At 37.2% G+C, this 21,351-nt stretch overlaps 4 protein-coding genes across 6 annotated transcripts; 3 read left to right on the forward strand and 1 right to left on the reverse strand.

Annotated features, from left to right (window-relative positions):
- The first annotated feature begins 740 nt into the window (after window positions 1-740).
- LOC103980291 (uncharacterized) lies at window positions 741-4,554 on the forward strand. Of its 2 annotated transcripts, none has more exons than XM_018824752.2 (7): window positions 741-1,529; window positions 1,635-1,709; window positions 1,824-1,892; window positions 3,040-3,394; window positions 3,605-3,763; window positions 4,027-4,134; window positions 4,212-4,554. In XM_018824752.2, the coding sequence occupies exons 1-7, from the start codon at window positions 1,359-1,361 to the stop codon at window positions 4,418-4,420; spliced, it is 1,146 nt and encodes a 381-aa protein (XP_018680297.2). In that variant the 5' UTR covers window positions 741-1,358; the 3' UTR covers window positions 4,421-4,554. The 2 variants fall into 2 exon arrangements, with proteins under 2 accessions (XP_018680297.2, XP_009394916.2); XM_009396641.3 differs by having other exon boundaries at window positions 748-1,529; window positions 1,629-1,709.
- Window positions 4,555-6,362: 1,808 nt separating this feature from the next.
- LOC103980290 (probable E3 ubiquitin-protein ligase XBOS32) lies at window positions 6,363-11,753 on the reverse strand. Of its 2 annotated transcripts, XM_009396639.3 has the most exons (11): window positions 10,933-11,753; window positions 10,770-10,829; window positions 10,475-10,546; window positions 10,192-10,367; window positions 9,957-10,117; window positions 8,763-8,821; window positions 8,636-8,682; window positions 8,035-8,175; window positions 7,822-7,913; window positions 6,821-7,127; window positions 6,363-6,724 (listed from the first exon to the last, which is right to left on the reverse strand). In XM_009396639.3, exons 1-11 carry the CDS (start codon window positions 11,125-11,127, stop codon window positions 6,622-6,624), a joined length of 1,413 nt encoding a protein of 470 aa, XP_009394914.2. In that variant the 5' UTR covers window positions 11,128-11,753; the 3' UTR covers window positions 6,363-6,621. The 2 variants fall into 2 exon arrangements, with proteins under 2 accessions (XP_009394914.2, XP_009394913.2); XM_009396638.3 differs by having other exon boundaries at window positions 6,363-7,127.
- A 1,423-nt stretch (window positions 11,754-13,176) lies between these two features.
- LOC103980289 (uncharacterized) lies at window positions 13,177-14,291 on the forward strand. The gene has a single exon (XM_009396637.3). The coding sequence runs from the start codon at window positions 13,256-13,258 to the stop codon at window positions 14,180-14,182; it is 927 nt and encodes a 308-aa protein (XP_009394912.2). The 5' UTR covers window positions 13,177-13,255; the 3' UTR covers window positions 14,183-14,291.
- Window positions 14,292-19,652: 5,361 nt separating this feature from the next.
- Window positions 19,653-20,223, forward strand: LOC135634646 (protein transport protein Sec61 subunit gamma-like). The gene is made up of 2 exons (XM_065145099.1): window positions 19,653-19,838; window positions 19,953-20,223. The coding sequence occupies exons 1-2, from the start codon at window positions 19,745-19,747 to the stop codon at window positions 20,066-20,068; spliced, it is 210 nt and encodes a 69-aa protein (XP_065001171.1). The 5' UTR covers window positions 19,653-19,744; the 3' UTR covers window positions 20,069-20,223.
- Window positions 20,224-21,351: the final 1,128 nt, after the last annotated feature.

Below are 21,351 nucleotides of genomic sequence, written 5' to 3' on the forward strand. Positions count from 1 at the left end.
TATGGGCTCATGCAACTTATTATCTGCTACATTTTAGCAACATGGCGACATGGCATGCTGCACAATCATGAAGGGCTAAAAGCCTAAGAAAGAGTCCGTATCAAGTTGGGTTGGGAAGCACAAGATTCAATCATGGTCCCAATTAATATGATGGGAGCCAAACATAGTGTTCTCAAGTACTTGGTTGGGCAAAGCATCCTAGGCTTGATAGGGCTTATTATGAGCTCAATAGTTGAAGATATAGCTCAAGGACATGATTAACTTTCCATATCATCAAATGTTCATCATAGTATCATACTAATCAGAAGAACCATGGAGTTACAGCAAGAAGCTATTAAACAAGATCCCATGACCTAATCTTAATATGCATGCTTGATCAGTATTATGATCCAAGCATTTTCAAGTCGAATGTGATTAGCTACAAAAAAAGGCATTGTTGTAGGAAAGTAAAATATAGTAGCAAAGGTTAACCACCAAGCCTTACAGCCACATGTAAAGCAATTTTCTAGTAGCTACTGCAATAAGCACTGTTGTCCTTCCATCACCTAATAAAGCAATAAGCACAGATAACCACAGCAGCACATACACATTTTCTAGGATGCCAAATGACACTGCATTTGGTTGGACAATGATGACATCCATAAGTTCAAGTAGTACTCTTCAAAACACTAAGAGACAGGTTATATATACTTCACTTTGCCCAACATAATCGTGCAAAAAATGTGCCAACCGATGCAAAGGTAACACTCATTCTTGCAACTCAAGATGTATCAGCCACAGTTGGAAATGAGCTTTGCTTGAAAATGAGATGATCAAGAAACTCATGACCAAGGACCATCTTTATAATAAACAAATCATTGGCATCTTCTCTGGAGATGTTCAGCTGTCAGGCTCGAGAGCTCCGCAACACCATGTATCACACCTTTTCCTTTTGCTTTCACATATTTTAGGTGGCTAAGGTAGTGGCTCCCAACAAAGTGTTTAGACATGAATAAGGACTGGTGGCTGCATAGTCTGACCATTTTAATACAGATAGTTCATATCCAGAAGGGTCCCATTTGATTCCATCCTACTCTTAAGTACACAAGCATGGATGGTGGCAATGATCCATCCCATCTCTAATCCCATTTTGTTTATGTGCTCCCTTTTTCTAGGCAGGGGTCATAGCTAATAGCTTTCCTGATGCACTAATTATGCTGGTCATGTGGAAAACCTTGTTCTTTCAAAGATGCATGAACACCTCATTAACTATAGGAAACATCGGGTTCCCTGTAGACCCACTTCATTCTGTTGTATATTGTATATAGAACTCATAAACCAATACAGATCCTCCTGGAGTTGTCGGCTTCCTGAATTGGATGGACTTAGAGATGAAAGCCACAGGGCCTGAAGCATCCCTCGATCTGCTTTCTCATGCCTGGTGCAACTCTGCTATCCAAGTTTTTAAGCCAACTGTAGATGAATGCTCAAGCATGTTCAAGGATAAACAGATTGTGGCACTGGAGAATGACAAGAGAGCTCCTTCGTCGGTGAGTTGATCTCTGTGCCCTACTTTTCTTCCCTGTTGAAGAAGACAAGCAGTGTTGGTTGTTTTGACATAGCAATGAATATAAGCACCGATCACTCAGCTGCAGAAGGGTGAAAGAAGCTTCAAAGTGGATGAAGGTGATTTCAAGTCAACTCCACAGATAAAACTTGATGATCTTAAGGTAAGAAAGACATACTGGTTAATCTTTGGGAGTAGAATCTATTGCACCGATCAGATTTATTTTGATCTTGGAAGTAAAACCAATTCCACTGATCAGAGTTTCCTTCTTCCTTAGTCATGGATATGGCTGCAGAAAGCAATACATCCAGAACTGGATTATGACATGTGCACAAGGCAGAAATGGGTATGGAGTTTAAATTCTAGTTCGGAGTTGAAATTTACCTGCTTAATTGCTTGTGCCAATGACATCCCATCTTCTACATCGAACAAATATATCCTCCTTGCCAACCTTGCAATCCCTATCTTTTGGACTAGTAGTATATCGTTTCTGCCTGCATTTTATTACATCAGAGATATTTACTAAGGAGAAAAAGAGGGGCGAACAAAATAAGCCATTTTATTTTTAGTGGCTCTAAACATTAATACTTACCTGAACAAATAATTCAAATGGGTTTGTTACCTTGGAATTCAATGAAATATGCTTAACATGATTAGGATAAAAAAGTGAACATATCGTAATTTATTGTGTTCTTTCCATTTCATTCTGATTTCTCCATGTTATAAGCATTGCAAATCTATATCTTGCTCACCACTTGTTTACGAAACTAAGTAGGTTTTCTAACCTAATTACAGCTATACTTTTATTGAATCAATTCTGTAGTTGTCCTCTTCAAGTTTGTGGACATTCTTTGTTCTCATAAATCAATACTACCATTGCTCCTTCCTTTTTTCTACAGTCATGAAGATTCAGTGTAGTGTCAAGCAAACCAGTTTGGATTCACATGTTTCACATTTATATTTTCATCAGACATATCCCTCACCTTTGCCCAAGCTACACAATTCCTATAAATTTCTTGAGACTTGTCATGCTATATTCCATCTTTATCTTTCATCATTTAACTTTTGGACTAAACCTGAGCAAGATACCTAATCTGGATCACTTTATTGCTAACCTCCAATCTTGAACATGTCTACCATCATTTGAAGCACAGTGATAAGCACACACCATTGAGTACATTCGAGAGTTACTCTTCGACAACACTGCCAGGTTATCTGCTTCACTTAATGCTCATATTTTTACCTTTCAAATTTAAAAGAATATTGCCAACAAACAATAACTGCAATAAGTAAGGAATTTATTTTGATGTATATATTTTAGAAAACTAAATGTCATAGAACATTCTTATAAAAAAGTCCAATCAAATGTGTAGTTCTCAAAAAATATGAAAACACTTGAAGGATGGATGCCTGATGTACAGTTCTCCACATGCAAAACAAATTCAATATCTGGAATTACTACATAACAGTGATAGAAAAGAACTTCTTTGCAGTTTAGAAAAATCGCATCTTGGAATGGGATCTCAATTAAGAAATGGTTAAAGGAAATGAAGCAGAAGCGCAAGGAAGAGAAGCGCTTGCATAAAGCCGAAGTGCATGCAGCCATTTCAGTTGCAGGAGTTGCAGCAGCTCTTGCAGCCATTGCAGCAGAAGACACAGAAGCCAACAAACAGAAGTCACTGAAGGAGAGTGCAGTTGCCTCTGCAGCTGCTTTAGTTGCAGCACAATGTGCCCAAGTTGCAGAAGCTGTGGGCGCAAAGCGTGAACAGCTCTCCTTGGCTATTAATGAAGCTGTAACTGTGACCGATGCAAGTAACATCATCACTCTAACTGCTGCTGCAGCAACATGTAATCTCATTCTCAATTCCCCTATCCCTATAATCCACACAGAGACTCACTCATTGAAGTATCATAACTATTTTCTCCAGCTTCTTATAGATGATCTGAGGTCCAACAATCTCCTAGCAAATTTCTGTTTCCAAATGTTAGCTTATGAACCTTAAGGTGATGTCATATCATGTTGCAAAAGTAATAACAGTCTTCTCTTTTTTGTGTCAGCATTGAGAGGTGTAGCCACACTTAGGGGAAGACAAAGTCACACAAAAAAGATAAAGGGTAGCTCACCAACACTTCTTTGTGATGAACTTGACTTCAACTTTGAGAGGTGCAGAGCATTACTTGCAAAGGGTGATGAGATCCTTGTTGCAACATCAGATGGTAAATAACATTTCACAGTACTAGTTATATTTTATATGTGCTTCATTTAATTTTCTATTGGACTTCTCTAAGAAACTTATCTAGATTCTCACCAATAGCTCTTTCACATACAATTTTAGATCATATCCTAGGTGTCCAGTAGATCTACTTTAATGATGTTATGTTTAATGCTGTCAAATACTGAAGATCCTAGTACCAATATCAGAGGCAAGCTATTTCTTTTTAATGACACCCATCTTGTTATTTCTCCTGTTTTGAAGCAGGTAAATGCAGGTTAAGATCAGTCTCAGCTATCTTGAACAAGGATGACAAAGTTATCATAAAAGTCAAAAAGATAAATATGCTAATGGCCCTCACCACTGCAACAGAATGTAAGTTGAATATTTCGGTATCGGATATTCCTTCTTCATTGTACCAAATAAATTTCATCTAGTCCTATATTAAACAGGTATTATAAATGAGTTGCACACAAACCCTCTTGGAGAACCTACCCAGGATGCAAACGGAGCCTATTGCATTGAGATGACGACAAGTCAAGGGAAGATTGATCTCAAGATCAATGACTATGTGTGCTACAAGAAATGGATCACAACCATTAATCATATGCTGATGCTATCAATAACATTCAGCAGAAAAGGACATGTGCCCCTTCCATAATCTGAAATTTCTGACTACATTTCCATGTTCATAGCCACTGATTGGACAATAATCAACAATACGTCGAAATTCATGTGTGTGTGTGTATCTTTCTAATAAGATCTGAGTATATAAAAGGATCATGAATTCTCTTCTTTTTGACTTCCCCTTGATCTTGCACTATATAACCATACCATGTTGCTCATCTCAGAATGGCAGATAAAACATATTTCTGTTGAAATAAAAGTGCCGAGCAGCTTACTGGAAAATGGAACTACAGTTGACTGCAACCTTCCAAGTTTTCAAGTGAGTATGCATAAAGAGCCCTGATCATGTATCAGGTCAAAGCACTTGAAGCAAGCTAGAGCGACAAGATACTTGCTATCTGAGAGCTTCTTCCTGCAAGAACCATGGGGTGTTTAGTTATTAGGTAGCGAGGTGAGATTTACTAGAGATGGCACTTCTCTGAGGACATGGGTGCTTTCCTCTATCTCCATCTAATTTCTTCACTCTTCATCTAGAGACTAATGAACTTATATTCAATCAGGGCTCTACTTACTAGTCATTCAGAGTCAAATATAACTACCTCAATATAAACTACAACTGTGAAAGGGAAAAAAGTTGTCTTTCAAACATCCAAGATTGGTTTCTTAGCATAAAAGCAATTTAGGGCTCTCTCCATAACCTCATACCTTGTCTTCCCTTCATGCTCCATAAGTACAACTACTGCCATGTCCCAAACCAACCTGCCTCGATCGTTATAACTGGAGAAAATTACCTAAAGCAACACAACCATTTCCCCACCCAATTTCTCCAGCAGCAGCCTCAGATCAAGAAGTGTCAATGGAAAGATGCTATGCTCAGTTGATCAGTAACTCAACTTTCTCAAACAACTATAAAATGCCAAGAATATTTGAATCCCAATACTTATGATGGAAGGTTTTCGAATCAAGCTACCATCTTTGCAATGTTTCCTCTTCTACGCCTGATATTTTAGCAAGTCGAGAAATCCTAAGTGCATAACTTCCGGGAAATAAGAAGAACAAAGGAATCGACGCGTTCGTGGCTCACCTCGGTGTGCTGGTGCTCGACTTGCCGTAAACTCCACTTCCGGCTTCTCGCTCAAGGGGAAGAATACGGCGCTTCACCTCCAGATGGAACGTATATGTTCTCCAGAATCCATTGCTCCTCTGCCAAAGGATCGAGTGGTGGAAGACGTCGGCTGATGGGAGGAGAACGGCGGGCGGCGGCGCTACCTGCCGCGTTCTCTCCGTTCGCTCTTGTTTTCACATATCTATCCTTCCACAGTTCAAATATTTTATATGCACCCTCGCAAATTTTAAGACAAATGTCTCAAAGTTAAGAAAATAGCATATCAGCCCCTATTAATTTTAATATAACAATTGTACCCTCCACATGTCATTCCGGGATAGCATCGTATTCATATACCTTTATATTAGTTAAGACGTTAACAGTATATGTCGTAAGATCCGAAGCCCGAATCCATTCTTCACTATTTATCTTTTATAATAATAATAATAATAATAATAATTTTGGTATAGAAATATTGAATAAAAATATTTTTATTAAAAAATTAATTTCTTTTTAATATTTGATTAATACTAAAATAGTATATTTTGTATATATTCTCAGTTTTGAATGAAAAGATAAACATATCCAATTTCAGTGCAGATTAGAGATTTAATATCAATTTGTCTCGATACAAAATTGTCTCAAGCTAATGATAATGCAAATGTCAAACTTTATAACACGATTCAAAATTTTCCCATTTCTAATATGAGATTAAACTATGAATGTTGCACAATTTATAACAACTAGCTTTCATGCAGCTGAGAATGCCATTCAACTCAAATGTAAAATCATCAAAAAGACTGATGCATGTTGATTCAGAGTAATCATGCATGCAATTTACTTACTAAGATGCACATTTGGTACGAGAATATAGCAGGAAAATTTTGGATGATTGCATTTGAATTTGGTAGGTGGATGGATAGAAACAACTTGGGACTCCAAACAACCAGACTTGTTTCGATTACAATAGGAGCTGGAAAATGAAACAAGACAAACCATCCTTACAATCAAGGATATACAGCATGACAAAAGCACATGATTCTTCATTTTACAGAACCATGACACTTACAGATGAACCCACAAGTTCATCAGCACTGGGTGCAGAGAGCATCAGAAATGTGTCGAGAAATTTAGCTGCCGTTAGAAGTGTCGACGATGGGGCTGAAGGCAAAAAGACATGATCTGGTGCTGCTCTCCCGCTGAGAAGCCGATCGTCTCAAACTGGACCCGGACCTGCAGCATCTTATTAGGCATGGGCTTGTCTCAGGAACTCCCATGCAGAGCATGGAGTGGAGCTTCATGGATGGAAACCTTTGACAGCTCAATGACCTGAAAGAAGAGGAACCCAGAGGTGGCACCCGTGTGCAATGGAAGTCAGGCTTGCAGAGCTGAGTAGCCATGGAAGCGGTAGAATCTGATCCATCCACAGCTGGACACGTAGCACACAGAGATAAGGATAAGCTTGTTCGCGGCAGCTCCCTGATCGGGCTCATCCCAGGAATCTTGAAAAATGAGACAATAGCGTGCCGGCAAAGGGGGCATGGTATTGATCCTGGTGGACCTGGCACGACAGTGGACGTGCTATTGGTGGAACACAGGTAAAGGGCACATCTGGTGCAGAACTCATGATTACATCCTGCGATACGGTAGTAGTCCTATAATCAGTATGCATAGATAGAAAACCAGTTAAACAGGCACAAATTCTACTCGATATTTTTTGGTGTTTCTAACTTGAGTCTGACCTCTTAGCGCTGCTTTAGCAATAATATATCGGTTTCCAACCTTACCATTTTGCAGCCATTAATAGTTGAGAGGGCCAGGTTTTGTTGGTGAACTGATGCAATCTTGCTAGTAGTAGCCAAGTATGACTTTCAAGTTTATTGTCAACTGGCTCACTGTTTAGAGTATTATCAAGCAGCAGTTACAAATGCATGTATATACGAACTACAGTTACAAACGGATTGATTCTAAAAAAGTCACCTATAAGGAGAAAAATATGATGAAGAAAGTAGTTCTATTTAATATTCTTTTCGGTTTTCAGATAAACGGTTGAGAGGATGCCCAGAATGCAGTTGATCTGCAATTAACATGCGAAACAAATTTACTGGGTACAGACTGCATAAATTCATGCAAAGATAAATAATAATCATAAACAAAAAGAAACACTTCAGGCTTGAAACAAAGAGGGCATAAGTAATGGGATACAGTAAAAGCCCCAAATTTTGTGAAAATCCTGTATACAAACTTCTTTTTTGGCTATTTGAAATTGCCTGCTAGCCGCTGACTGTAAGTACTAATCCATGTAATCGGAAGTTTTAGGAGAGTTGTACCTTCAGCAGCTACCGTGCATCTCCTTTCCAAGCAAACAACACATGGATCGATGCATGCAGGTGACTGATTTGTGCCCCTCCAACCAACTTCTCTGTGGCAGAAAAACAGGCAATTATGAAGGTATGGAACATGAGAAAGATAAAAGCAGAGCCACTAAAATAATGTTGAGTACAGTTAAACATTAGCAAATAACAAAAATACAATAGACTTACCTAGCAATCCTTATGATGCTCATGAGGGGAAGAGATAAGTATGGGGAAGGAAGAATCTTTATACGACCATCAGGTCGTTTACTTAGAATGCCCTCAATCCAATTTCGATGCCATGAACGGGCTACCATTAAAGGAGTCCAGCTGTGAACAAAAAATGAATATATGAAATTATGCATGCATTTCTTTCTGACAAAAGGATGATATGAAGCAACATTAAATATATGTAAAATGAGACAGATAGAAAATTGGGGGCAGAGGACACAGAATATTTAGACAAAGCCAGCAAGCATCGGCTCATATCATCCACAAAAAATGGCTACATTAACATTCAAAGTTCCCTGTTTGGTTACACTAGAAGAATCCACAAATTTGCCTTTCAGCCAGGATTTAACTGAAGCACATATATTCAAACTGGTGTCAATTGTCAACACAAGAGATCTTGAAATGAAAACTTTCCATTTTAACTTGCGCTAGTAATTTATCAGCTAACTAAAAATAGTAATCGAGTTGATATAGCATCTAACTAGTCCTACAGATGTAGCACTGTTTGAGGCTAAATAATATAAATATCCTATACAGGTTTAACTTGTCAGGAACATACCCATTTGTATTTTCAGCAGTCAAGCTAGCTCCTCTGGCAATAAGAACCTGAATGCCCATATGCCATGAGTAAGCAAAGTAGTTAGCATACCAGAGGAAGAAACCAAATAGACACGAAATTATCTTACTTGACAACACACAGCATTTCCACCACAAGCAGCATAATGAAGTGGTGTGCTTCCAGCACCTGCCAAATGATATTTAATAAAAATGTTGGACCAAAATGTATGTTGCTTTTATCCAACCGGTTCCTGCAGCATCTATTATATCTAGATTTAAAGTAAGAATCAAGATTTGCCTTTTCCAAACGAAAGATGTTCCTAATATTTAGATCAGGTTGAAGAATATGGTGATCCAAGTAGGTAAGCGGAGGAATAGGCCGACAAAGAATTGCATAGCAGGAAAATTCTGAACTATGTTTCCTATTCGTATTTGGAAGCAATGAATTTAAAATTTAGGAAATAAATTCTAACACAATGCTGATAGTGCTGGAATTGATGCTAAATTTGTCATAACATTGCACTGGTAAGAAAACTGCACAGTAGCACACTGCACTCTGCTCAAAACAAGAGACTTCCACTCGATGATACCAAGTTAACACTGTCTCCTAGGTAGATAAGGACAATGTCAAGCCTATCTAGTCCTGATACTTAAAATGGGTTCAGGCCATAACAATTAGGTCCCTCAAATAAGACCCAAAAAGATGTGGGGGTGGATCAATTCCCTTTTTTATTTAGTTATGGACACAAGGCCTAAATCTTATGTACAAGATCCAATAGAAGGTCAATATAGACTATCATTGGATATAAGATCTATTTAATTCTGTCAAAGCCCACAAAGCTTCGAAGGCTGCAAACATACATAGAACATCAGTAACAGTGGAATTAAGACTGGACATCTCTTGATCCCCACAAAGTAAAGCCCAAAGTCCCAATGAAACTATTTGTTGCTTGGACAAATAGACTAACTTCAGTATAGCAATGATCATTGAGAATATCAAAGTTCCTAAAAAGCTCAAGCATTAACTAGCCATGGACATAAGCTTATATTCAACATGAATGTTCACTAAATACAAAACATATGCGATACAGTAGAATTATACCTAAGATAACAAGTTTAAGAAAACAATGGCCACACAAATACAGATAATTCCAAGATATATATATAGTTGGTGAAAAGCAATGACAACCTAATATACAAAGGTATAACTATAAAATATAATTGATAATGTTTGAAGTTCTCGACAGTAAACCAAGGACAAAGGTTGTAACTCTAACAGGAAAGCAGATTACAAAAGTAGTGAGGAAACAGGAGAAGTAAACCTATCAGGTCAATTGTTGACCCATCTTCCACTGTGACCTCAGAAACAGAAGCACCCAAGTCCAATAGTAAGTGCACTGACTCTGCATGCCCATTTAGTGCTGACATATGAAGGGCCGTGATTCCTCCATCTGCCTTTTGGTTAACGAACTTAGACAAGGCACTGCCACATACCAGAGGGAAGTCACAATTCTCCTCAGGAAGAAGTAGAGAATATCCATAAGGATAAAGATGTACCTCTTGTCAAAGTCAGGAGTAGAAGACTCTCGGGTTGATTTTCCCCTCATCATATTCCAAAAGTTTGGTGCACTAGGAATATAGTCAGCAAGGAGAAGACGGATGCAACGTGCGTGGCCATTTAGAGATGCAAAGTGGAGAGCTGTTCCACCATTGAGATAATCTGTTCTGTGAATCTATGATACAATTTACAAATATTACAGGAAAATTATTATGAGATTACAGTGGAACATAAATTGACAAGAACAATGAAAGAGAAGAATGGAAGAAATAAGCAACTGACATTAGCTTTGAAGAGAATTAGAGTCTGAACAACCTCCCAATGACCATATTGACAAGCTTGCATCAGTGCAGTCTGCAACAAAATAAAATTGCTGATACTAAGCTTCATCCGAAGCAAATATGAATATTAACCTCAAAAACCAACTAATGCAAACACAGGAAACCTTGAACATCCACTTCCTGAGCCGAAAAAATGGAGTACTAGATCGTGAAAAGAGAAAGGCAGCATGATATGATTTCTAACCAAGCGATGGTCGAACAAGAACAATCAAGAGGAATAAGGATCTTGGTTCTACCTGTCCTCGTATATTCCTTAGATTAATGTCAACTCCAGATTCGATCAAAAGAGAGACAATCTGAAAGTCATCAAAGTACCAAATGAGAACCAACAAAAGCCAAAAATTTACCAATAGATTCTGAACAAGATATCAAATTGAACAGGAGAAGGTAACCAGTTACCTCATGGTGGCCCTGAGCTGCAGAGTAATGAAGGGGCGAATTCCGAACGCCAAAGGTTGAATACCGGGCAAGCCGGGGATTGTATTCCAAGAGGGCTTTGGCCTCCTGCAGATCCCCATCTCTCGCCGCCGAGACCAGACGCTCCCCTGATGCGGAGCACCCGAAGGAATTCCCCATGATTCCAAGAAATCCCATAATCTCCTAGAACCGACGACAGATCCGACAGAACCAAAGGGTAAAAATCACTCCTTTTTCCCTTCCCCGCTACAACAAGATCGATCTAATAGAGCTATCCCGAGAGTAAATTATACCCAAGAAGAAGAATAACTCGATCCATCACTTTCAGAACAACCAACTCAAATTTGTCAAGAAGGGAGATTACCACCCACAACAATCTCCACCAAAATTGAAGACCCAGTCAAAAAAATCCAAGGAAGCGGGGAAGGAACAAAAAGTATCCTTTACATTGCTAGAAAGATCCCTTCTTTTTGCCAAGAAACAACGGATCAAACACAAATCTCCCACCATTTGCAGAGATCACCGAGAGAACGTCTCCAAGTCGCCATTTTTTGCCGTCCGGGCCTGCTTCCAGACCGGATTCAGCCCAAAGACGACGCCTTTTCTATGTTTCGGACAATGGAATAGCAAACGGCGCTTGCAATAACAGGAAGGAATAGTTGTTATCGATTTTTATGGGTCTAAGGACAGAGAAAATGATAGAGTAACATTGGTAATATATAGAGGCAGCTAAAAACCAAGCAGAATAGAAGGAAAATAAAATGGAAGAAACTCATAGATAGATAGATAGATAGATACAGAGTTTCACATGGGGGGGGTTGAAACAAATATTCGTACAAAGAAAAGCATGTCTCCATGATTGGCATATGGACAGCGCCCACACAGTAAAATGTCTGGAAATGGGGTCAGAACTTAGGTTGTTTTCTTCCTGTAAAAACTATAGGAAGTTTGACATAATCCTGTAAAATCTTGGATATAATTGTCTCCTTCAACATCATTTAATTGTTTTACCTTGGAGATGAATTTTATGCAGTTTCAAGATGATAATACTATGGTATGTTTGTCATCACATATACAAGCTCAAAAAGGAACCTGGGAATCTTCATGCATGGTTTCAAATACAGAATTCCTTCATGTTGGAAAGACACATGTGAGTTCTCTTAAAATACTCTGATTAGGGATGTTTTTTTGAGCTTTTTGATCCAAATTTGATTCCATTTGTCTCTTTGCTCGTATGCAACCCACCTCCTCTCAAAGATTAAACTTGGACATGCATCTTCTCTTACGGAGAGCCAAACTCTTGTCTGCCTTTTGTAAGTCATTTCTACATTCTTTCTGGAGTCCATGACTGCTCCTAAAACATCATTCAAGCTGTTGTTTAGCTTTTCCAGCTTTTATCCTGAAACATCAAGTTTAGAATATTCTTTCGTGACAGCTTTAGCCTATGCCAATAGAAATCTCCTCATTTTTATCATTATTTTCGGAAACAACAACTCATATAATCCATTTTTATCATTATTTTCAGAAACAACAGCTCATATAAACCATCGAAGAAGGAAATAACCAACCTTTCGTATGTCAGAAGTGAAGAACATGGAAGAGCATGAGCAGTGTCAGTCTTAGTAGTCTGCAGTGGTGGAACGCTATACCACTGCAAAGAGCAATTATGAGCGAAGGATGCATGCGCAGACTGTCGGCTTCTTTCACTCTGCGGCATATCCCAGTAGAAAAAGAATTTCTCTGCGTCGAAGCATGAGAAACAAAAGGAAGATTAATCACGGATGCATGTAGAAACAATAGCCTTGTACCAAGAACATGAAGAATTCATTGATGCTGTGCTGGATGTATGTTGGCCTGTAGGTCAAACATTTCTTTTGTATTAGCCCTGCTGAGGTCAAAGATACCTGAGAGGTCAACGGATATCTTGTCATATGAGCCCAATCAACGCCGATGACCCACAGCACCCGAGTGGTCAAAAGGAAACGAGTTCCAACCACTGAGAGGGAGGAAGCTTCTTGACATTTGTGCTTTTGATGTTGACCAAAGTGGCAAAAGTTGGAATGTTGAGGATTGTTTAGAGAGACTTTGAAATTGCAGTTTGAATAGTGTTTTGTATCATTCCTAAGGCATTCAAAATCATAGAAAAATCAATGAGAAGCATCATTTCAGGGAAACTTCTTCCTGTGGAAAGCTTGTAGAATACACTAAATGAAACTTCTGACAAGCGTTCCTATATAGCCACGACCACAGAAGCAGCAGATACACCCAATTGCTTGTCTTCTCGTATCTTCAAGCCGAAATCATCATGGCTGATGCATCCAACTTCATGACCAGCTTCCAAATCCTTGCAAAGGCCCTCAAGCTTCTGAAACTCAACTTGAAGCTACTGCTCCCCATCATGCTCCTCTCCACCATCCTTTCATCCGCCCTCCTCTTTGATACTCGTACCCATCTTAGTCCTCTCATCTTGGATCCATTCGTCATGCCATTTCCAATGGCCACGAATTTCGACGACTACAGAGGCTTCGAGTTTGGTACGACACATGACATCAAAGAACTACTCGCCATCACCATCTTCGTACTCGTCGAGCACACGCTGTACCTGCCCACGATCACCGTAACAATCTATGCTGTCTCCGCGGCCTACTCCACCGCCGCGGCGACACATCTGACGCTGTCCGGGGTTATGCGGTCGCTGAAGGCATGTTTCATCACAAGACTATGGGTAACCATGCTGGAGTTGGCTTTCAATCTTCTATTAGCATCTGTGAACATGATGTCGGTGGGGATTTGGATCTTCGGAATTGTACTAGGAGTAGCGTCTGTTTTACAGAACTACTTGCGCGTGGTGTGGGTTCTAGCACTGGTGGTTTCAGTGGTGGAGGATTATTCTGGTGTTGCAGCTCTGAGGAGGGCTCTGCAGCTTGTTCGTGGAAACTTTGCGCAGACATGGCGACTCTCAGTTTTCGCGTTTCAGACGGGTATACATTTCTTTGTAGCTCACAACTTAGCCTCCTCTCTCCTCTGCCGGAGACCGATCTTCGGAGTCGCTATGTCTGTGTTTTCGGCGGTGGGTGTTGCGTTCTGGGTCATGCTTGCGTTGGCAGCGGAAGTGGTGTTCTATGGCGAGTGCAAGAAGAAGAGACGTGGAGTGGAAGAGACTGCCGTGAAAGGAGGTCCAGGCAACGATGTGGATGAGGAGCCCAGCAACACTCATGAGCATCAACTTTGATCCGGTAGAGATTTTTTTGGTTTGTTTTGCGTGAAATTATACATGTATTATTTTGCGGGCAGGATTATGTCATATTAATTAATTAGCAAATCAGGTGAAATTTATAACATATACATGTATATGTATAGGGTAATTAAATCGATTAACTTTTAGCCATGAGATAAAGTTACGTGACTATAATAATACCCATATAGTAATTTCATAACAACAATTATATATTTTTTCTTTAAGATTTCCATCTAAAAATATTATTTTCATATCATTTGATGTAACTCTAAGTCAAGATGAAATAACTTGAATGAGTCCTTCTTAGAAATAGGGGAGTTATTATGATAACCAATGCATTATTTTTTGGAGTAGAATCTTTGGTTATAAGTCAGATTTTATATATCTTAATATTATCGAAGATATTATTTTGGTTTTATAGACTCATTTATAATTAATAATTATAGCCCATTTTGGTAATTTGATAAGATCACAAACTTATTTTTTAGCCATATAGACTCTAATTACTCTTTCATTGCATCATATTAAAATTCATAGGCATCTCAACTCATAGCTTGCAAAAGTAACCAAGAATCATCACTAATACCAACATTAAAATTAGATATCTATAAGTATCCAATGAAACCATTACGAATGACTGACATTCTCTAACTTTGAAGATCTTCTCAATATCATAATATTCACTTTATTTTGTAAATCAAGAGCATTAGGCTCTGAATAAACTTGTTCTGCATGAAGTAGTTTCACAACTTGATAAGGTTGGCCAATAAGAATTAAACCAATATTATCATTTGATTCTTTATATTATCTTTATTTTCTTAAAATTTATTTGAAAAAAATCTCTCTCACTAAGTTCAAGCTACTCAAGAAATTTAACATTCCTCGCTTTATTAACCCGTGTACGATAATAAAATTTGAATCTTTTAAAGTTAATAGTATAATCAATAAAAAAACTATCGACTATTTTAGAATCTAATTTCTTTATATGAGAGTTATAAATTCTCATTTCAATCGGACATCTACCGACATAAACGACTTAAACTTAGTTTTCACCATTTCCACAACTCAAAATGAGGTATGAAGTAAAAGGTGTGTATGCATGAATGTGTATAATCTTTAAAAATTTTAGAACGCAAAAATTAGTAAATTCTAAAGTTTATAAAACTTCATCATTTACTAATCTCTTTATTTTTTCTATGAACATATGACATAATCTCATGTATCATAAACTAGAGGAATGCTCATTGATAATACCATGGTTAAGTCCAAAATTTTGATCATGCATAGTAAACTAGTTAGCCCAAATTTTGAATCTAAATCAAACTTAAATAAACCATCAACTAAAGATCCAATTCCAATACCATTTTTATTTTGTGAAAAGCTAAACATAGCCTTCAAAATGCACAAAAAAAAAAGGACTTGTAAGTCTTGGAAATTTCTAGAGAATGATGGAACATAAATAGTATTTTTAAGATCCAAAATAAATCTAGTTTTTATAATGAGTTTAAAGGTTTGTATGTCTTTCATGTTAGAGTGGATCCTATTACTAGAATAAATATTTTGTTCATTTTGTCATGACTTCACTAGATCTAGAAAGTCCCGTGTTCACAAAATGGATTGATGAACTAAAATCAATCCATTGGAGTATCAATGATGCATGACACATTAGAGATATGTAAATATATTTTTTTTAAAGCTAACCTTTATACTTTTTACGATCATTCTTGATGCGTTCATTCTTCAGTTAAAAGAAAGAATCTTATTATCTTAATATTGTATTAATATTTTTTTTTCTTAATGGACACCTTTTTCTTTTCCACTTGTAGCTCTTCTTTTAAGTTGTTAGATGAGCATTATTTCTGTACTCATCGTCATGCTTCTCATATATTAGTCTTTCATACTCTTATATATATACACGATCAAAATTCATTAACCGATCATTTTTCTTTGTCTTATAGGAAATTTTAAGATCAAATTATGTGATAAAAAAAGTTAATATAAAATAATCTAAAAATGATTTAGATATCTCAACCTTAAAATCTTTCATTTATATTATGTGCTCACACACACTTTTAGAATTGTCAAACTTGAAAGTCTTTTTATTAAGATATTAGCAAAATACTTTATCTAGAGTCATAAATTATTTTTCGATGACTTTTATAAATTTTTTGGCCTTATTGTATTTCGAATGCTCTTGCTAACATAAAATCTAATGAACATCATACTTAAGCGAATGGATCGCTCCCACTTCTCATATGTTATTTTCTCAAGTGGCATATTTGATTTTGTGAGAATTAGTGAGTAAGAACATCAGTGCAAGACCAAGAAAAATAATCAACTTTATGCTATGAAATAGATAGTTCATATCAATATAAATTCTAACCTTTCTGTGGATATACTTCATTTATTTCAAACTTTACTTTTTTAATTAATAAAATCGATAATAAAAGCACCAAAATATTTTTTATTCCAAAGTCTAGAAAAATTAATATTCAAATTATCATCTTATTCTAATTAACTCATAAAAGATAATTATCTCCTTATCCTTTTTCAAGTCAATTACAGTCTTACTTATCAATTATCCTTTTATAGTCATCTTAAAAATTACTTTATCATATCTATAAGAAATAACTGAGATCACACGACGAAGTCATATAATTCTTTTAAAGGAATTTCAACTTATGTAGCAAGGTGTAACTTTAATTGATTCGAAAGGAGTTCAATTAAAAGCTATATAATAAAGATTAACTCAATGTGCCAAAAAAATCATTAATATTTGTAAAATAATTTAAGACATAAAAAATCATTTTAATTTATATGCTCAAAATTCATTTGTTAATTCCAACATATTTCATGATGTATACATACCATAAATTTGGTTTTATCTTGACAAAACCTATAAATCCATTGTATAATTACTAATATGAACATAAGATACGAGTCGTGAAATAAGAGAATTAGAATATCGATTGAAATAAAATTTATGAGACAATCAAATAAATCGATTCTATCAAGAAAACACTTCAATATTTATGCTTTATGTTACATGGTTCTCCTACCACTAATATTAATAAAACAATCTATGAACTAAATATTGAATGAAATATAAAGTAATATTCGACCATAGTTGTCCAATAACAAGTCTTGATGGATAGCCATAAGCCTATATATAGGCTAGACAAAGAACAACAATTCATAAAACATCTAATGTCATACTTAATTTTATCGTTAATTTTATAATGAAAGTAATTTAAAAGTAACCTCGACCTTTGTGACTAACAAAAAATATTTTATTTGATCATCAATGTTATGTCACTTATATCACCATTATCATGACAATAATATAATTAAAATCATAATATGATATATGGAGCATATTTATTGTAAGATTTCAATCATCTTTGAAAATTTCAATAATATATCGATATATAACAATAATAAGTCTTAAAATTTAACTAGTTGAAATCGTTTATATGAATCTTTTCCATCGAATATGTGAGTATAACCAAGTAAAATTAAGTTATGGAATCTATGGGTTGAAACTTATTTGGTGCAAATTAAATTTATTGCTTACTGATTTTTTTATTAAAACGAAAACTATCATTGATTACTCCTCAAGAAACAGCCAAGTAAAATTGGGAGGAGGGCCTTCTTCTCTAAAAGGGGATGGTTTACAAGCTTATGTACAATAGTAATCTCATTTAAAATCTTGAAGTATGTACATACATGTGTTTGTGAGCTTGTGCACAATTGTAATCTCATTTCAAACTTTTAAGTATGTATGTGTATGTATAAAGGATGATCAAAGAAAAGGATTCTAACATTATTATAAATTTGCGTGAAGTTGATGAAAAAGAGATAATAAAGGATTCTAGGGATGAAAAGATCATAAGATAGAGTTTCTATTAATTTGAATGAATTAGAAAAGACAAAAAAGTATGGAATTTTGCGATTCAAGTAGTCTTTAAATAGCATGCCTAAGCCATTAAATCAAAGACAAGCATCATTTCAGTGAGACTTCTTTAATGTGAAAAGTGTTCAGAATACATGAAACGAAACTTTTCCTACCATTCAATTCATCTGATCCGTATGTTCCTAGAAGGCACGACAATCACTTAGCTTCGCTTCTCTTATCTTCCAAGATGGTCGATGCATTCAACCCCATGACGGATTTCCAAATCCTTGTGAAGAACCTAAATCGAAGCTAGCAATACCATTAATGCTTCTCGTCGTTGTTAACGAACTTCTCTAGTCGTGACCAAGGTGTCAGCACGACTTGGTCTAATGATCGATGTTCAGGATCGTCCTTACGACAAGGTTTTCATCGGGTCGGGTTGAGCTTGGGGTTGGCTCCACACGCAACTCTTCGATTGACACACTATCTGTTTCGTCATTGTCAGGCTCCTATACACAGGCCTAGATTGGGAGGGAAGAGATTTTTCGACTTGACCCCTCTAAAAGTTAAGACAGTATCAAGTGGAGTTTTTATAGAATGATCGTCCCCCCTTGTTTGATATCGGTCATGGGGCTTTTATACTTGCGGTCGAGGGTCGATCGTATATAATCTGATGATGACGATCGACTCCTCGGGCAACCGGCTTATACGTTTGGGTGATCGCCGATCGACCTACACAGAATGACGCCACACGGTGCCGTTCCGAGCTTTCCGGAGCCACCCTCAACCGTACGGTGTTGTCTCGTACGACTTCGGACGATTCGAGAAGGGCCGATTGTTGTCCCGAGTCCAAGGTGACACATCTAACATGACGCTCCATCTCAATCCTGAAGCTCCACGTTCGAGCTGATATATTTGCTGACCGCGTCCATAAGGGTGATATCATAATATACCCTATCGACGATCATCCATTTGTTCTTTCTCATCTTTTCTTGCGATCACATTACTCCCATGCCACGCCAATCGAATGTCCCCAACTACACAAACTTGGTGTTAGGTGTCATCCTAAGAATTTTTTTTTTAATACTAGTACCAGAAAATAAAGAGAAAAGGAGTAATAATAAGAAAACTAGTGAATAACTTGGATAGTGGATGACCCTTAATTTATTTTTGTCTTCTTCTTAAATAATTCTTTATAAATATTTTACACATTGATGTATGACAACTTATGATATAATCAAATATTTCATAAACAAATCAAACTTAATTCAAATAATTGACTCAAACCTATCATCTCAGGTATTATTATTGGCAGGACTGGGATGTCCGTCTTTGGGTATTAGCACCCGATGATCTCAGTGGTGAGTCAAAGCTTGTTTGAAGCGAGTCAAATGCATTGCTTAACAATTGAAATCAAACAACTATACTACTGTTATCAACAAAAACACTCTCTATCTACGGATTTTGATTGGTCATGGTTTGGCTACCGCGTGGCATCGGGGCCGTTGATTCAGTGGACGCCTCATATCGAACGGATCTGATCAAAAGTTGGAGTCCCTAAAGTTTGCGTGAGGTCGCGTTCTCCTGTGTGCGCCGTGGATCTTGCGGTTTCGTCTCTCCATCTCGATCTCGAGCTTAGGGTTTCGCGATCCGCGATCGAAATGGACGCTTTGGACTCCGTGGTCGATCCCCTGCGGGAGTTCGCCAAGGACAGCCTTCGCCTCGTCAAACGGTGCCACAAGCCCGACCGCAAGGGTGAGTTCCCCCTTCTCTCATCTCGACCTCGGTCCTCCTCTCGATCCGGTGCTCCCCTGCCTGTTGGTTCTGGTTGTTGGATTCTGATGGATGTTGCTCGGATTGGGAATGCAGAGTTCACGAAGGTGGCGGTACGCACGGCGATCGGGTTCGTGGTGATGGGATTCGTTGGGTTCTTCGTCAAGCTGATCTTTATCCCGATCAACAACATTATCGTCGGTTCCGGTTAGGTAATACGATGTAAACCCTTCCGGTTCCGATGTTTCTGATTTAGGAGATGGTTTTCGTGCGGTTGGGTGATTATCATAGTTCAGATCGCGAATACGACAAATTGAGAAATTGTAGTTGCAATGCATGAAAAAAAAGGGATTATATTTGTGGTTGATGTGGTTCTTACCTCTTATGTTTTTGTGGTTGATGTGGATCTTATCTTTCGGATTTTGGTTGTTCATTAGAAAGTCTGACAACTTCTTTAGAATTCATAGGGTGTGTGCTGTGATTTGGGAATTTTTTTTGTAATTGTTGTTACTCTGTCATGGTTGTTCCATTACTTGCTTTGTCCATTTATTTCTGTTTCATGTTTATCTTGCCAACTAAACAAGAACGGCTATCCTAGAATGAATTGGTGGCTTTTCCTAATTATCAATATCACAGTAGTTATACTGAGGGTTAATAAAGGATCCATAACATGTTGAACTGAAATTTGAGGAAGCAGAGATTTTAACGAGGCTCAATGGTGTAATAAAATTTGTCTATTTCTTGCAAGTGTTCTTGTGAATAGACAGATAAAGAATCTGGCTGGCTATGTTTTAAAGTCACATTGGTAGAACTTGAATAGAGTGTGCTGTTTGTTCGTCTTTGTTAACTGGTGTTTGTGCTATCTTGGAGATGTCGAAAGGGCAATAATTGTCATGCATGAGAGACTTCCATTTATCAAAAGAAAGTTGGATTTTATTCAGAGGCCTGCAGAAATAAATCCTCATGTATGTAAAACAAGAGTGAAGCTTTAACTACAAATACAATAATTTGTTATTTGTTATTATTTAAAGTGAATTTGTTTATTGTCTGCATAACATAGCTCCAGTCTCGTTAGGACAGCATAAAATGGCACTAACAGATAACTTGTACAGGAGTTGTGTGGCATCACAAGGCCTGCTACCAATTTTTGAATGCATAAATTAAAGGACTATGGGTAGCTGGGTATGAGGTTTTCATATGTTGAAATCAATAACATAGGAGAGTTCTATTTATCTGACTTACCTTTTCTTCACTCTATTTGTGTGGTTCTCTTTCTTCATTTAGTACTCCACTTTGATTATTATTATTATTATTATCTTTGTTTGCCATTTCTATGTGACTCAATTTTAGTTCTTTCAATCATTTCAATTAGCCCTCATAAAATATCTTCAACATGTGTCTGTTATATTTTATTTTTATTGCTCCTACCCACCCCACCCCCCCCCCCTCTCTCTCTCTCTCTCTCTCTCTCTATTTGTGTATATGATTAGTTCCT

The sequence above is a fragment of the Musa acuminata genome, chromosome BXJ3-4 (assembly GCF_036884655.1).
Source record: "Musa acuminata AAA Group cultivar baxijiao chromosome BXJ3-4, Cavendish_Baxijiao_AAA, whole genome shotgun sequence".
NCBI lineage: Eukaryota > Viridiplantae > Streptophyta > Magnoliopsida > Zingiberales > Musaceae > Musa > Musa acuminata.